Source organism: Mesocricetus auratus, unplaced genomic scaffold (assembly GCF_017639785.1).
Source record: "Mesocricetus auratus isolate SY011 unplaced genomic scaffold, BCM_Maur_2.0 Super-Scaffold_100014, whole genome shotgun sequence".
In the NCBI taxonomy this organism is placed as follows: Eukaryota; Metazoa; Chordata; class Mammalia; order Rodentia; family Cricetidae; genus Mesocricetus; species Mesocricetus auratus.
This window is the reverse complement of record NW_024429197.1, coordinates 3,319,931-3,337,761: the sequence shown is the minus strand read 5'-3', so window position 1 is coordinate 3,337,761 and position 17,831 is coordinate 3,319,931. Positions and strand designations below refer to the sequence as shown.

Here is a 17,831-nt window from a genome sequence, read left to right as displayed (position 1 = left end):
ATATTCAAGGAATAAGCAGGGTTAAAGGGGACTATGTGAACCACTTAAGGAAATAAACAGCTTTCCAACATCCGCAATTATTTTGGAAGCACCTGCTCTCGTATAATTAATGTGCCAATTAAAATGATTATTATAGCCGTTAAAGTATATCCCCCAAGAACCACCGCTTCACAATACTTGTTTACACTCATTGGAGTCATTCTACCCCTTGCAAAAGAATAACAACAACAGCAGCAGCGTTTAACCCGCTCCTGAGCAGGCTTTCTGTTGACCCAGGCTCCCGCCTCCTTCCCTGGGGGGCCTGAGGTCTCTGTGCGTCCTCCATGGGGCGTCAGCTCATCCTCCATGGGGCGTCGTCAGCTCTGGGCAGTCATGCCCAGCAGTTTCTAAAGGAGCACCCCGCCTGGAGGAATCTGTGAGGGCAGGAGGGGAGGGGCCCACTGTTACCGTCTCTTCACCCCATGGGCTCATCTCAGGCTAGGTGAACCGTGCTCCCCGCGTCTTCCCACAGGATGGAAGCCATGTCTTACCCACATCCTTGCTTGAGGTTGACAGCGTTTTCATGGGTCTGTGCTTCTGCAGACAGGCGGCTCTAGCCAGGCGATGATGACAACAGCCAGAAACCTCTGGCCAGGTCTGTTCACCCCACCATTTCCTCTTCCAGGCTCAAGGGTGGAAGCGGATGGCCCAGAGGCCTTGGGGACCTGGCTGTGGACCACAATGACCAGAAAGGCCAGTGTTCAGATCTCCCTCGACCCGCTGGATGTGAGACCCGGGGCCAGTTAATTTGCTTCTCCAAGTCTCATTGTCCCTGGCTCTTGAATATTCACAGGTGGCTAATGAAATACCCAGCATCGCCATAGGTTACCTATGCTTTAGTGGTGGCATTCGTGGTGGCTATGAGGGAGGCAGGGTTTGAACACTGTCTTATCAACCTACAGGCTCCTCCTCCAGAGGGTTCAACCCTTCCTAGGGGTCTACCCACTGGGGGGGCATCCTCACGTCTCCTAGAAGTGGATCTGCCCTCTGGGCTCCCAGTCTTACATTCTGATCAGCCATTCCCCAGTCTGACAGCCCAGGCAAGGTGTTTCACCCTCCCTGGCCTGGGTCTCCTCGGCCGTCGTCCTTGCTTTTTCTCTGGGAGCTCCAGGAGGCCTCTGGACATCTCAAGCTTCTGCATCCATGGAAGGAAGAGCTCACAGGGAGGAAGAGGGAGATGCAGGCTGGGGTTGGGTACCATGGGGCTCTGTCCCGAGACCTATGGTGATACCGATTGACCTAGAGTAAATGCCACAGGCAGAGATGAGCTTTGTTGGGGCACCATGCTCGAGTCCTCCTCAGTGACAGATTCCTTCCTGTCTTCTTTCCTCTTAGCTGCCAGGCATGGTTGGCCTCAGCCCTGGATGCCCACTCAGGAGACACCAAATGATCCTGGTTCCCAGAGCATACAGATGTCCCTCTCCTGGGGGGGTCGGGAGCCATCCAGACATCTGCTTTCTACAGAGCACTACTCAATAACCATCAGCTAAGCTGGCTGGCCGGCCATCCCTACCTCCACAACGCTGCTGGGCAGTGGAGCCTGGGACAGTCCAGAGCCCCAGATCAGAACTACAAAGAGGCACTCATTCAGTGCTCAGCTGGCCAGCAGCGGTCCCTACTGCTGCCGTGCTGGCGGGTGGCCACTCTGACAGGTGCTTAGACATTTCAAGCGGGGAACTCACCCATCCCAAGACACCCCAGCTGTGGTTGGAAAGCTCAAACTGTAATAAAATTCTTTGCTCGATGAACTGAAAATTAGCTTTTACATTTCCCCAGAAGCTTCCCTCCCTCCTTGTTTCTTCCCGGCTCTGGAGAGGTGGAGACAGGAGGATTCCTAGAGCTCAATGGTGGCCAGTCTAGCTGCACCACTGACACCCCCCATCCCCGGACCTCAGTGAGAGACCCTGCCTCAAAACAAAGAAGACACCTGATACCGTTTCTTCCCTCCCTTCTTAGCTAAGCCATGCTCTCAGGACCACACTAGATGAGAAGATGCCGCAGGATACAGCCCCAGCCAGCTAGAACGGTGGGTTTGGAATGAGTCATTTTCACTGATCTAGTTTATCCCCTGAGCTCAAGCACAGTAAGGTGGTCGAAGATGGAACTCTGGAAGGTTCTAAGCACGGGAGATGGTTCAGCTCACCCAGGGGGCCGAGAAAAAGCCAGGATCCTGGGCTGATCACCCTGCTGTGTGGCCTTGGGCAAATCACCTCCCTTCTCTGAGCTCTCAGTCAAAAGACACTTGTCCTCTTAGTGGCTGGCAGTCATGGGGATCTAACACCCGTGTTGAGCTGTATGGCAGGGCTGTGCACATGAGGACCTAACTCCGACAAGGTCGAGGAAGAAGGATGAGGAAGAAGATGGAAGGAAGGAAGAGCGAAGGATGGGAATCAGTCCCGGGGGTGACCCTGAAGCTAAGTCCTGAGGGAATGCCAGTGTTTGCCAGATGGAGGGAAGGAAGGGCACCGTGGCAGCAGATGCAAAGCAGGGAGGTGGCAAGGAACATGGGCACAGATGAGGGCGAACCATGTGATCGTCGAGCAGTGTGCCCATTGGGAGCCTCGAAAGCATCTAGCCTGGGTCCAGAAAGGCCTGGCAGCTGGGTCAGGTGACCTTGAACTCGACCCTAAGGATGATGGAAGGTTTGTGTGAAGCGTGGGGCAGAGAGGGCAGCAGTGGCACCGTCTCGGGTGTGGTCTAGAGGAGCACGTGACAGTGGCTATCGGCAAGGAGGTTCTCACCACCAGTGGGGCTTTGCACCCAACGAGAAAGGGCGGGGCCAGGAGGAGCAGGGCTGGAGGAGGGAAGGAAGGAGCTGGACGGAGCTGGACGGAGCTGGCTGTCGGAAGCAAGCACCTCAGGTCTGCTGTGGTGTTTTATTTCTCTGGTGTGCTGGAGTGGAAGTTTGCCTTTAATCCTTCTCTGACAAGTTAAGTCAGCCCCTTGTCATTTAAACCCAGCAGGGCGTGAGTCAGGCAGAGACACTGAAAATCACACTTCAGCCTTAATATAGCTCCGTATTCCACCAGTTCCGAGGCCCTGAAGCAGCTCAGGCCGGGACTCCTACTTCCAATGGAGAGCAATGCAAAGCTCACCGGGTGTCCTGGCTGGGCAGCTTTGCCTCTTCCCTCAGCCCAAGATCCTCTGAGATAAGAAGACAAAGCAGAGGCTGCCTGGAGAGTGGAAAGAAAGCATCAGTTTCTACTCTCCACCTCCAGTTTTACAGGAAGGATCCTGAGGCTCAGAGAGGGGAAGCGGTTGGCCCAAGGCCACACAGCAGGGTACTGTGTACCAGATCCTGTTTTGTTTGTCTTGTGGACGCAGTGGGTAAATGAGGACACATACCAGACAAGCTCGGCCATCACCCTGTTGGCCTTGGATTCTCCAAGATGCAGTCTTCTATCACCATCCAATAAGAAAGCCTGTTGTTTGTGGGGTCCATGTGTGGGCCAATAGAACACCCTGATATTTGTGAGTCCATGTCAGCTGCTGGCTCTCCCTCTTGACAGCCCGGGAGCCAAGAGCTCTTATCAGGCTCGTAGGGGGCAGGGAAAATATCTCATTGCCAGTATCGGGAACTTGATCTTAATCCCCAAGAGCAGGATTTTTTTTTCTGGTCAAAAATTCCTCTCTTGGTGCCAGAAAGGGCAGTGATGAACTGCCAACATGAAGCTGTCCTTTCTTTCTTTCTTATCTCCCTCCCCTGGCCAGGAGCAGCCATGTGCAAACCCAGGCTGATGGATCCGGGCTCTGGATTGATGGGGCTGGGCCCAACAGGCAGCGGCCATTCCTACCCATGCTGACTGTGGCACCCATGCCTCCCCATGTTGATTCCTGGAAGGCTCGTGAAGAGTGGCTGTCACAGCCTTGCAGATCCCACCTGGCCCATGCACACCCTGAGTTTGGACCTGACTGGTGCACACTGCCCATTTCATGTTCGCTAACCACCCACCCAGTCCCAGTCACGATACTGGGGTTCCTGTGCTGCGTGTGTGTGTGTGTGTGTGTGTGTGTGTGTGTGTGTGTGTGTTGTAATAAGGAGCCTTTGAGCACCTTCAGTCAGTGTACAACACACGCTAGGGAGATAGATTAGTGAGCAGAGTGCTTGCTTGCACGCACGTGTGCACACGCACACACACACACATATTCAGGGCGTGTGGGTGAGAGGTTGGCTGGCATACACTAATGAATGCCATTGCTGTGAGAGGCGGTTAATATCACGGGATTGGGTTTCTGATGGAAGCAGCCATTCTGCGTCTTTCTTGGGTGTAGACTTGGTCTTGCTCCCATTGCCATATGAGGCAGCAAGAAGGGCCCCTCCAGATGTGGCTCCAGATGTGGCTCCATAGCCTTGGGCTTCCCAGTTTCCCAAACCATGAGCCAAACAGGCTATTGTTTATCAGAAGCCCAGGGCTTAGTTTTTCAATGACAAGGGTTCATCAGAATATGTTTTAAAGCCGTAAACATGGAAGAGATGAGCAGGGCAAAAAAAAAAAAAAAAAAAAAAAAAAGACAAGGGACCTTATGATTGCATCACCTCTCAACATTGCTGCATTAGGGGTTAGATATTAACTACATGAACCTTGGGAACCTCACTAAGAACCCCAGGCTTGCCTTGGACCACAACTTCCCAGTATCTGCAGCAGCAACTCCATCACCCTGTCTTGGTGGTACTTCAATTCAATGTGGTCAACACAATCCTTGATATTTTTCCTTCCAATCTTCTCTCTGTCCTCCTTGTCTCAATAAACAGCAACCATGACCCTGACCCAGGTGCCCAAATGCCACAGCCATGAGCCATCCTGAAACCTCCTGTCCATCATCAATTGCACATATCAGCAAGCTCTGACCCTACAGCGAATCATAAGCAGAAGTTCAAGGTCAAGCCCCTTTGATGGTCACAACCCCAAGGCCATACCCTGCCAAGTCCCATGCCTCTCATCACCCACAATGCACAGGATGCACTTGTTTGTCCGTCACCATTGTGGTCCTTACCCATCCCTGGTCACCTGTGGCTTCAGTAACCTCCAAAGTGACCTCTCTGTTGTTTCTCTTACTGCTCCATTTCATGTTCCACTAGCCCACTAGCTGCTGGTTGCTTTTTCTCAAAGTTTTCAATGCTAGACTGGTAAGATGGCTAAGTGGATAAAGGCTCTTTCTGTCAAGCTTGAGGACCTGAGTTCAATTCCCAGGACCCATATGATGGACAGAGGGACAGAGAGACCAACTCCCACAAGTTGTTCTCTGACCTCCAGATGAGTATCATTGTACATGCATGCCTACCATGAGGGTGCGCTTGCCTCTGCCTCCTGAGTGCTGGGATTAAAGGCGTGTGCCATACTCTCTCTCTCTCTCTCTCTCTCTCTCTCTCTCTCTCTCTCTCTCTCTCTCTCTCTCTCTCTCTCTCACACACACACACACACACACACACACACACCACTCACTCATTCACTCACAAATACAAACATTAAAAAATATTTTCTCTGTGGTCAGAAACCCCTGGAGACTCAGCTCCCCAGGGCACAGTCTGGGCATGAACAATCCCTACCTACCTCACCCAAGCTTGTTTCCTGTTCTCTGACAGTCCAGTACAGGCCCTCTGCATGTATGCCTTCACTGGAATATTCTACCTCCTTCCCTGGGCATAGAGGGTCCCTAGCTCCCCTGGGAATCTCAGTTTCCTGGAAGGTCTATTCTTTAACACAAATTGTTGTCCACCTCATAGTCAATTTTAGTCACATGCCCTCCTTGATGCCTAGAAACCTTCTTGCTGGTGTCACCTTTAAACTTGTCTCCCAGGGAACTGTGTAGTGAGGGACTATGGTTCCACATCATAGTGCACCCTCAGTGTCTAGAGTGGTGAGTGAATGTCAATTACACAAGTGGATTAGACCCCTCTTCCAAAACCACCAGAGACACTTGCCAGGTCAAGGGCACCACAGTCAACTGAGGAGCTGATTTAAAAAAATTAGCTGTCCTGAGCTGAAGAGTCCCTAAGATCTACAGATTGACTTTATTGTTGGCAGCTGCTCCCAGGAATGAGAACCTTTGTCCTCACAGCAGCAGCACCCAGGAACAAAAGGTGATGTCCCCATGACTATGTGTAATGAGCCCAGAGGTGGTGGTCCTCTCTGAACACCATCCACTCTTATTCTAAAATTACCTTATCTGGACTTCTTAGATCACCAGGAAACATGGTGGGACAATGGCTACATTTATAGAATAGACACCGTGGTGAGTCTAGTACCAAAGTATGCCTAAGAGCACATGGGACTTCTAAAACATGCACCACCAAGGTCAAGCCCCAGAACTTACTGTAGACATTTGGTTATCAGTCCATTCTCTGTCTCCGTTACCTTACTGGCCTCCAAGCTCGGTGCTTCCCCTTGCTGTCTTTAGCCTCCCTAAGAGTTTCCAACAGATCTTCCAGGGAAGAGGAAGAGAATACATGGCCAGATAACACCACTGGCATTTCAAAACAAACACACCCCAGCCTCCAGCATACCCAGCATCCGAGGGTGAGAATCACCCAAGGGTGAGATGAGAGGATGCAAAAAAAAAAAAAAGAGCTAGAGAGATGGAGAGATGAGATGGAGAGATGGAGAGATGGAGAGATGGAGGATGGAGAGATGGAGAGATGGAGGATGGAGAGAGAGATGGAGAGATGGAGAGATGAGATGGAGAGATGGAGAGATGGAGAGATGGAGGATGGAAAGATGAGATGGAGAGATGAGATGGAGAGATGGAGAGATGGAGGATGGAGAGAGACGGCTCGGCAGTTAAGAGCTCTTGCTGCTCTTGCAGGGGGATAGGTTTAATTTCCAGCCACCACATCAGGTAGCTCACAACTGTCTGTAACTCCAGTTCTGAAGTATGCGATGCCCTCTGGCCTCCTTGGGTATCCGTAGATATGTGCTATACATAAACTCACACAGATGAGCATACATACACATAATAAATACATAAATAAACAGATAAACCCTTTTTAAAAAGCTGCAGAAAGCAGCGCACTATGGCCATGCGTTCATCTCCCTCCCCTCCACCTCCTTCCCTGGCTTTCTTTCCACGGCCTTGTAACCTGTGCTCAGAGCAGATCTTGGGAATAAATAGTGCAGGAAGAAGACAAAACAAAGATGTGATGACAAAAACCGCCATGAAAGGTTAAATTCCCATGATTCCCTGTGGTTGCTTAATGGATTTCTATGATATAAACAGACCTTTGGCTTTGCCTGCTGGGCAGGCGACCCCCAACTAAATGAGTTTAGACAGGATTTCCTAATAAGAAATGTGCCTGGTGCCCACATTCCACTAAGAGTCTGCAGAGACCTGCGCTTCTCCAGACAGACAGGTACTAGTCTCTGTGGACACGTGTGCTGTGCACTCAAGGCAGGAGGTTACATGGATGGTCTGTGAATGTGTGTGTGTGTGTGTATGAGAGAGAGAGACAGAGATAGAGGCAGAGAGACAGAAGACAGAGACAGAGGCAAAGACACACATATACAGAGAGAGAGAGCGAATCTGTGCACACTCATGTGCATAAATGTGGGCGTGTGCATACAGCGTCAATCTCAAGTGTTGGCCTTGGCCTTTCTTATGTGGCTTCCTTATGTTTCTGGTGAGCTAGCCAACTCCGAAGCATCTGGGGATTCCCTTGTTTCTGTCTACCATCTCCCCATGGGAGCTCTGCAATTACAGACACTCATGCTAGCACACCTGGTTTTGCTGGGTTCTGGAGATTTGAACTTAGGTACTCACACTTGCATTGCAAACTCTTTTGCCCACGGATCCAACTCCCCAAAGCCCAGCCTCTATTAATTTAACCAACTTTACCAACGTGACTTTTCAGTAGCTGCCTATAATCATGGGAACAAGATCTATCTTTTATGGCCAAGGTGCTCAGAGGAGGGTGTGTCTAGAATTTTCTGGAGAAGTCGGGGGATGCAAGAAGACCCGAGACCCAATATATTGAATGTCCCTGATTTCCTCACTTGAAAAGCAGAATTCACAGTCCTATTTGCCTCACAATGACAACATAAAATTGAAGTGTACTCATCTCCCAGGAATGGCACAATAATGTCATCCACTCAGGTTAGCATCCATCCTGTTTCTAAACATGACCCAGTGGACAGGAAGGACAAAATAAAGTTGACTGTATAACATTAGCTAGAACAAGTTTCTTTTTTGGGTCCTAGCGTAGGTGGGATGTTAAATGGCCAACCCTGGATTAGTGACTGCATGTTGCTGAGAAAAGAGAAGAATTCTGTGCCAGGGCTTGCAGGTGAGACTGGGGAACTCCAGTCTAGGAGATGAACGCATACAATAGTAGAAAAGTCCCAGGGAGATAAGAAGGATGCAAGATATCCTTAGGTTACACAGGACAGACAATGCAATACCTGAGACCCCCGGCCTGGGCATCCCTTGACCTCTCTATGTTTTGAAATATATTTTAAGAGGGATAACAATTTCCTCCTTCCTGCCATCCCTCGCCACCCACACACATGCTGTAATGATGAGAAGTCACAAGATCAATACAATTCACTTTGCTGGAACTCACTATGGAGTGAGTTTGCCAGGAAGTGACTCCATGAAGAGCCAGAGCCATTCCCTTGACAGGCAAGCACAGTCTATTCTAGAGGCTCCGGTGGGGAGGAGATCTGAATGTCAGGGCCATTCTGGGTTCCAACAGACCCTCAGAGATGGGAATGTTCTATTTCTTTCCTGTTGCAATCTGATGCCACCAGCTCTGTGTGGCAAGTGCTGTGTAAATGAATGAGGGAAGAATTGTGCTCTTTAATTTAAATCAGAACAGCCATGTGTGACCAGTGGCAGCCACATGGATGACACAGATTGGCATGGGGGAGGGAACGGGGGATGCTATGATTACATGACTAGCTGGAAGTTATGGCATCTTCACCAGACTGTCCTAAACTTCTTCCCTATTGACCAGACCTCAGGCAAGGCATCCAAGCTCAAGCTACTTCTCCATCATCCTTCTTCCTTCTAGACATCGCCAAATGTCTATCCAGAGGTTAGAGAGTATTACTGGCTCCCCCATCTCCCCGAAGAACCAATCTATTCTCTACGCTTTGGAAAGTCTGTGTGCGTGTGCATGTGCATGTGCATGTGCATGTGCGTGCATGCCCATGCGTTGCTGGGAATTGAACCCAGAGCCTTGCACATGCTAGGCAAGTGCTCTACCACTGAGCTATTCACTCAGGTTTCTAATCTTGGGATACCTTTCTGGAGCAGAGCAGAGCTGCAAGACTTAACGTGTGCATTGGGCTGTTTTGTGCTCCTTGGGCTGAGTAAACTAGGCAATGGTGGCTTATTACAGTGCCTCTGCTTTTCCCTTCTGAAGGAATTGGAGGCCTGGCCTGGCTGGGCCTGGCTGGGCCTTGCTGGGCCTGGCTGGGCCTGTGGAATCTATTCATCTGCTTTTTAAGCCAGGCTCTGTAAATTCATTCAGGAGATGGGGGATAGAGGGGGAGGGAAGTAACAGGGCCTGAGAACAAAAGGCATTGGGCAGTTTGCTGTTTGTGGCCAGGCTTCTGGAGGGAGGCAAGATGGAGGCAGGCTAAGAGGGCTGGTCTGTGGTGGGGTTGACCAATGCAGAAGGAAACTCGGGCCTTTCCTTGCTGCCTCTCCCATGCACCCCGGAAGCCCTGCTCAGCCCCAAGTCTGGAAGCCTCCATCTGGGTAGGTCAGTTCTTATCTCTCTTCAGTGGGCTCTGTGGGAAGAGAGGCCAGAACAGCAGGAGTCAAAGAGGGAAAAAAACCTGGCAGCACAGAACCTCTTTCCTGGAATTTCCTTCTGCCCCAGCCTCCATCCTCCTTGTCACAAGCATGTGGGCTCCTCTGGTCCCCAGGAGAGCAACCAGACAGCTGAGCCACCACCCTGTCCAGCTCCAGAATTAAAAGGGCCCTAGCATTTGGCTCCAGTGGGCAATTTACATACAATTTGCATATATCTGCATACTCCCCGCCAGAGGCCTCAGTCAAAGAATGTGAAATGAAACAAAATAAATTAGTACAGTTTACCATAGCCCCACACAGAGGGCCTGGTACCCAACAGAGACATAGCCAGTTCTTTAAGCAGTCAGGGTATGGGGCAGGTTAGGGGCAGAAGGAAGGTGGAAGCCTCCTTCCAGGCTGGACACTCATGAGGAACTGTGCCTCCGGCACAGGTAGTCACAGGAGCACCTCCATACATGAGCTCAGCCTGGCCTGGTGTTGTCCCTCCTCTGGAAGCTGTCTCTTTGGGAGGACTGTCATCTCCTCTGACATGTTGACTGCTGGGGGGTGGGGGTATGGAAGGCTATGGGGCCTCTGGACTCTTCCCAGCTCCAACTCTACCCCCTCTTCCACCCCAGGAATCGTTCCTACCAGTTCCTAAGGCCTTTCTTCTCTCCTCCCTCTGATTCCACTCCAGGATGAGGGAGGGTGACATGTGACCCCCCTCAGTCAGCCAGTAGCTGGGGTTAATCTCTCTTGGTTCCTCGATGGATGTAACAGCCTGTGACAACCAAGCAGCCCCCACAGCCTGTGACACCACAGGGGGTAATATGATCCATAGCTAGGCTCTTGCTGGCCTTGACTATGTCTGGGCCGGTTGGTCTCCCTCTCCTAGGACTGGGGACCATGGATTCAAGTATTCTGCTCACACTTGTAGGGCGAGGGTGGAAGGCACCAGAGCTGGTTCCAAGCAGAAGGGGCTATGATGCTGAGGTGGAGGACAGGCTTGGGGACAAAGGAGCATGGGCAGAGCCAACAACTGTCATCAGTAACTGTAAACCGAAGACCAGAAATTCAAGAAGGCACAGAGCAAGAGATGGACGGAGGTGGTGGAGAGCGGCTCCTGGGTGGAGCACTGAGGTACTCTTCTTCCTCTTATTCCATCACCCCATTACCAGGTCCTGTGGGTGGATACCAGGCAGATAGCTAAGGATGCCCCTGAACTTCTGGTCCTCCTGCCTCCATCTCACAGTCCTGGGGTGACAGGTGTGCCCTGCACCAGGTTTTGTACAGCGCCGGAGCTCAAAACAAGGGCTCCATATATGCCAGGTAAGCACCCTGCCCACTGAGCCACATGCCCACTCTCACACACTGGTCTCCAACAGGTATATTTAACTACGGTGCAGGAGCCCACTCCACATGCATTCTATTTCCACAAGACCCCTGAGCAAAGCACAGTTTAACTTTTCATAACTGTTAGAAAACAAAAAAAGGGAGGGATTTTTGTGACACAGGAAAACGATGCAAAATTCAGCTTGCTGGTTTCCATGCACAGCATCAAGTTTGGGGATGTGGTGTGCCCTCTCATTCACACATTGTCCCCAAACAATGGAGGAGCTGTGACTCACTCTCTATGGTGGGCAGAAAGGAACACATTTGCAATCTTGGCCTTTACCAGGAAATGATGCCTGCCCCTGGCTTAGATTCCGCTGACCCTTCTCGGGATCCCAGCCCCTGCTCCTTTAGGGGATACCAGGCTGGGGTACCCCATTCAGACCCACAGAGACTCATTGCATCCATGGCTAGAATGACCTCTTGTGCTCAAGACCCAAAGCTGTTCTTCCCTCTGTCATCACTGGCAAACTGGGCACCTGGGCAACACCTGCCCATCTCGAGCCACTTCCCTCCTCAGGTCTGGATAGCTGGTGCCAGGTGCCAGGCTGGGTCTCACACAGAAAGTTGAAGTGGTGGGAAATCTCTGAAATGCATTGTGCTTTTTTATTGTTTAAGACAGATTCTCACTATGTAGCTCAGGCTTGCCCTAAAACCAGCAAGCAATCCTGCTTCAGCCTCCGGAATGCTGAGCTATACATCACCACATTTGGCTGAAAGGGAGTTCTAAGGACAAGAAGTCTTCCTGTCCTCTCTCCCATGCCAAAACCATGGCCAAAGCATCCTGCTTAGGACCACACCAGTATTGGCTACACACTGATCCCAGGGCCTGTGAACTTCTCAGTAACCTCTACTGAGGTACTCATGAGTTCCTGGGGTTATCAGAAGCACGGAGGAATCCAAAGAAAGAGAACAGAGGGCAGCTTAGGGATGGCCAGAGCTGAAGCGGCAACCTTGCCTGTGGACTCTGTCATGGTCCTAGGACACAGAGACAGCCAGGCGGAGCAGCCACTTACCCGGTACCACACAATCTCGCGCATGCGGCCGTCTGTCTTGAAGTTACACTTCAGGGTCACTGCATCCCCAGCCACCACAGGAGGAAGGGGCTCAATGTTGACTGTCAAGTAGCCTGTGGAGGGAAGGGAAGAGGGGGTGAGACAGGTAAGCATAGTGGGTGGCTTAGAAACCCGGAACCCCCACCGACACTATGCTCCACCGCCAAACTCCAAATGGTGCAGTAGGCAGACCACACCCTCCTGGCAACCCTTAGCAACTCCCTTTCAGTGGCCAAACACATCCAGCCTATCCAGCCTGAACTGATTTTAGATGCTTGTGGTAAAGGCGACTATGGTAGGGTGAACTTTGAAGAAAACACCCTCTGTATCATCTTATGCCTATGCATGATTGGCCATGCTTATGATTAAATCATATGCATTATAGGAAAGGATATTCATGTGAATGAAGACTTCCGTAGTCCAAGCCTGTAAATCAAAACAGAAACTACTCTCACCCTACCCGAACACTCAGCTCCCTCATTTTCCTGGACCCTCAGAAGGAGAAGGGGCGGCTTCCTCTGGAATGACTCCCTCACAGCCCTGCTCTCTTGGCCTTCCTATTTTGCTATTTATATGCAATTCTTCATTTCTTTGAGTAAGACACCAAGAACCTAACAATACCCAGTTGGGACAGTGGCCATCATCCAAACCAGGAAGGCGAGGGCAGATGCTGACAGGAGGGCTGGATCTCCTGTGTGGAGGTCTCTGCTCACTCTTTAGCCTACAGGAAGGGTGACAGAGTTGATCTCATGCCCTCTCCCTCTCACTGGCATGTCCTTTCTGTCACCTCCTTGGCTCCCAGAGATCCTCCTTACTGAAGAGTTTCCCCACAGATAGTCCTTCCATATACAAGACTCAGAGGGCCGACAAGATGGTTCAGTGGGTAAAAGCGCTCATTGTGCAAGCCTGACAGCCCAAGTTCAATCCCCAGAATCCACAACTGAAAGAGAGAACAGACTCCTGAAAGCTGTTCTCTGACCTCCACACACACCAAAGGATACACACACACACACACACACACACACACACACACACACACACACACACACACACAGGTTGACACGCAAATCTCAACTCTCACCTCAAATGGGATAAGAGACAATTTATTTGAGGCCAAATTTGGGTGACCATGGCCTGTGAACACAGATTTAGGTTACCCTAAATCCTATGTTCCAACACAGAAGCAGTTTCATGAAGTTTTTATAGTAACAAGATAAAGAAGAGTCATGAACAAGGCATTTTTCAAATACGCTGGTGGAGACATCAGAGGGGGCTTACAACAAAGGGGGGAAACTCTGCCGGGGGCAGATGCCCTCTGGCAGTTGTCTTAGCCTTTTGGTTGGGGGAAGCTGGTGGTCCACTTAGTTAATGCATTTCCAAGAGGTTTCACAGGCTGCTAGGTCAGGCGAGAATAAGTGAGGGCTAGACACCCCGGGAAATTGTAACCAGGCTTTGGACCGCAGCACCCCAACCTCTACACCTCATGGAAGGTTTCATTTCTTTCTGGAATCCTTTGTTTAGACAAATAAGGAACATCTAAGACCTTCTAAGACCAAAGGAAAACGCTGAGATCCAACTCTGGGCTCGGAGTAGTGACATGCCTGATTGATGATTGACTGTAGCTCTAGTTACTGTAACAGAACACATGGAGGACGCAGCGTAAGGGAGGAAGAGCTCATTTTGGCTCCCGGACTGAGGCAGAATTGTCCTGGGGCAGGGTGCGGCCATGCTGGAGTCCACTGAGGTGACAGTTTACAGCTGCGGCCTTTCTATGGCATTGGCCAGGAGGCAGAGGACTCCAGCTGGAAGTGGGATGGTGCTGTATCCTTGAAGGGTTTCCCTTCCAGCCACCCATTTCATCCAGTCAGGTCCTATCTCCCAAAGGTTCCACAAACACCCCTAAAACAGCAACGCCCACTGGGGGCCAGTGTCAAACATGAACCTGCATATGATAACATAGTAATAGGCTTCTAAGGCCCGAAGAAGAGGAAACACACTTACCCCGGTTTCTCCAAACCACTTGCCTGGGAGGCCTCTTCTCTGACCCCACACAGGGTCCCTGAGGCACCCTGGGATCTGATCCACCCAACTCCTGTTCCAGCTTCAGAGCCACTTACTCCCAAGAAAAGGCCCTGGGATGCTACCACTGGCTCCTTTAACACACAGCAATTGCACCCCACATGATGCTTGGTTATGGGGGAACCCACTACAAGCTGACCCATTGGGGAGGAGTTTTGGATATCCACAAGTGCTTGCATGGGGATGCTACTGCTGCCACACCACCATGCAGTCTTCCCTGAGACCTCTGGTCCATTCCTCTGCCTCCCCACCTCCACCTCAGAGGGCCATGTGCCCACTCCAGCTCGGTGGGGACTTCATTCTGGGGCTGACCACTCAGGCTCATTTGATGGGCTTCCCACTGCTGATGTCCGCCTATTGATTGACTAGATCAATCTAGTCCAATTGCCTTAATGAGAAAAGCAGCCAGGATGGGCTGGGATTTCAATTGTGCAGGCAACCTGAGCGGATCGAGCCCCAGGGGCCTGACCCCTGCATGTAGCTTAATGGGCCCAACACTCTGAGAGGCAAAAACAAGATCGGACCTCAGAGATCAATGTGGAAGTAGGAATCGAATCAGACCTGCATGGCTACCGCTCCAGAGCTGGGGTTGAAGGCAGGGGCTCACTATGGGACTCTCTCTAATGTAAGCTGAAGTCAGGTTCATGGAGAGCCCCTGAGGTCATGGGTCTAAGAAAGTAGCCTTCATACCACTGCAAGGCCAGTCTTCGGATTGTCTTACAACAGTGGCTTCCATGTGCCCTGAACAAGACCTGGGCCAGAATCTGAGAAACAGGGTGGCACAGAGGGGCTCATGCCCTCTGAAATATACAGAGTAGGAAAAGAGACATCACCATGTGCTCGCCACTCAGGATCATATTGAGGTTGGGGGTGGCTATGACAGGGAACGGGGAAGCTGGGTACATCTTACATAAAACGGGCCCCAAATTTTACGCCAACAAGGAGCAAGAACTTCGAGGAACTGGAATGCTCACAGGTAAGCCAAACCTGTATGACAGGGTAAAATGGTGTGTACAAGGCACTAGCTTAATGTGTCCCACACACCCAGCATGGCAATTCTCAAGAAGAGCTAGCCCCTCCTGGACACCAAGTTCTCAACACATAGGAGATTTATTACCTAGGAGGGACAAGCAAGTGAGTGGGCTGCCTATGAACAGGACAAAGGCAGTTGACAGGTATTTTTTGCAGCAGTGGGTTTTTAAGGAGTAAAGAGGGACGTTTGTGTTGGAATGAGTTGGTAAGTCCTGATTAGACAGGCTACCCAGCATAGCCAAATAATGAGTTTTGACTGCTGGACCTTAGTGTTTTGATAGTTGAATCTTGGTGATCAGTTTCAGGAATGAGTCAGTGTCCAAATAAGGGAATAGATTTCAAGGGCTAGCTTTAGGAATGTAATCTAACTGTTTAGCAAAGGAGAGTGAAGGGGAAATTTCAGGCAAAGCCAGTAGGCACCATATTTGTCATGCTCAGGCCTGTTAGAGAGCCCTTCAGTCCTAGATAGGCTTTCTATGGCTGTGATGGAACACCACGGCCAAAAGCAAGTTGGGGAGGAAAGGGTTTATTTGGCTCACACTTCCAGACCATCGCCCATCATAGGAAGAAGTCAGGACAGGAACCTGAGCAGGGCAGGAACCTGGAGGCAGGATCTGATACAGGGGCCATAGAGGGGTGCTGCATACTGGCTTGCTCACATGGCTTACTTCGCCTGCTTTCTTATAGAACCCAGGACCACTAGCCCAGGAATGCCCCCACCCACAATGGGTTTGGGCCTCCCCCATCAGTCACTAATTAAGAAAATGCCTTCCAGCTGGATCTTATGGAGGCGTTTCCTCAGGCGAGCATCCCTTCTTTCGGGTGACTCTAGCTTGTGTTGACATAAACTAGTCAGCACATATATTAACTGTCAGGCTCACACGGGACATCTGAGACTCACATTCAATTCCTCTCCACTCATAGCATGTCCCACCTCATCATGTCACAGCCTCTCCAGGGACAGCAGGGGTGAAAGAAGGTGCAAGCAAACTCATGTGACCCTGCAACCTGCGCTCTTTTGTCTGGAATTCCAGGGAGTGGGGGTATAATTGAGGGAATCACACAGCAGCCCAGTTATCAATTCTGCCAGACATGGCTTGATCCTTGATCACCCAGCCCCTTTTCTAGGTTTTCCCACTTTTGAAGTGTAGACTGGAAATGAGCACCCAGGCCAGGTAGGTGATGGGCTCACAACCAGATGGGAGGAGGAAAGGCCCGAGTTCTTGCATGAGTGAGTTCATGGAGCAGGGGTAGTTAGTTGGCCAGGGCAATGGAGGACTACTGTTTGCTGCTGAGACAGGAAAGAGTCTGATGGGATGGTCATGGAGTTTGTGACAGTTGGAAGTGATCGTTAACTTGACAGAATCTAGAGATGGGCCTCTGGGTGTCTGTGGGGATTTATCTTAATTATGTTAATTGAGACGGGAAGACCCATCCATTGTGGGTGGCACCATTCCCTAGGCAGGGAATGCTGGGCTGTAGAAGAGTAGAACAATCTAGCTAAGTGTTATCATGTATGTAGTCATTGCTCTCTTCTAACCAGGGATCAATGTGACCAGTTGCTACAAGTTCCTGCTGCCTTGGCTTCCCCACCCTGATGCCTTGAACAGGGAGCTGAAATAAGTAAGGCCCCTTTCCCTTAAGCTCTTTGGATGGCATGTTTTATGTTTTGTGACACACAGCAGCAGGATAAGAAACTAAGACAGGCCATCTCGGTGACAGCGGCATCTCTCTTCACCATGGAGCTGATGTTCTAGCCGACAAAGCCATCATTGATTATCAATGGAAATACATCAGAAGGTGATGAGTGTGAGGAGGAAGGATCTGTCAGGGCATTGCCATGGAGAGGAATGGGGGAGGAGCCTTCAGAACAGGACTTCCCAGCAAGCTTCTCCTGAGAAAGCTGAAATAATGGAATACACGAGCCGAGCAGGGATCTAAGGGAGAGCACGGGAGACAGGACACAGTGTAACTGAGGTCTTCTAAGGGTAGCTGTGGACTCCAGGCATGGGCCATGGTAGGAAATCCTACTAAACATCTTACACACTGGAGCTAGTCTCTGGCCGAGCTTCTTGTGGGACTAGGGTAGGATAGAGTGAGCTGTGGCAAGCGAGAGGCAGAAGGTAAGGGACATGCCCTCTCCTGGTGCACTACTCTAAGAGCCAGCGCTCATCAGGGTTTCTCACAGGCTCTTGGCTGCAAACCCCCGCCCAAGTCCGGGCACACTGGGTGCTAAGGGTGCTGGAGTCCACACTCTAAGGAAGGCAGATCCCTGTGTAGAACACACAGCATGTTGGTTCTCCCTGTTTCTGTTAGGGGGGCAGCAATGTATGCATTTGTAGGAAGTCACCATAAAATCGTGCTAGAGTGTGACTGTCTGTCTGGCCATCTGTGTCTCTTTCTGGCTATCCCCAGAGCACTGAAACAGGATGGTGATGAGGGCCGAGTTTCCAACTTTCTTAGCTACTTGTGCCTTTGTCAGCACAGGCTCTGCTCTTGGGA

At 50.8% G+C, this 17,831-nt stretch overlaps 1 protein-coding gene across 1 annotated transcript in view; it reads right to left on the bottom strand.

Annotated features, from left to right (window-relative positions):
• Igsf21 (immunoglobin superfamily member 21) overlaps window positions 1-17,831 on the bottom strand; it is a 214,609-nt gene that overhangs the window by 113,645 nt on the left and 83,133 nt on the right. Inside the window, exon 2 of the mRNA XM_040757538.1 lies at window positions 12,180-12,292. Coding sequence (XP_040613472.1) covers window positions 12,180-12,292 — 113 coding nt within the window. The remainder of the gene's footprint in view (window positions 1-12,179; window positions 12,293-17,831) is intronic.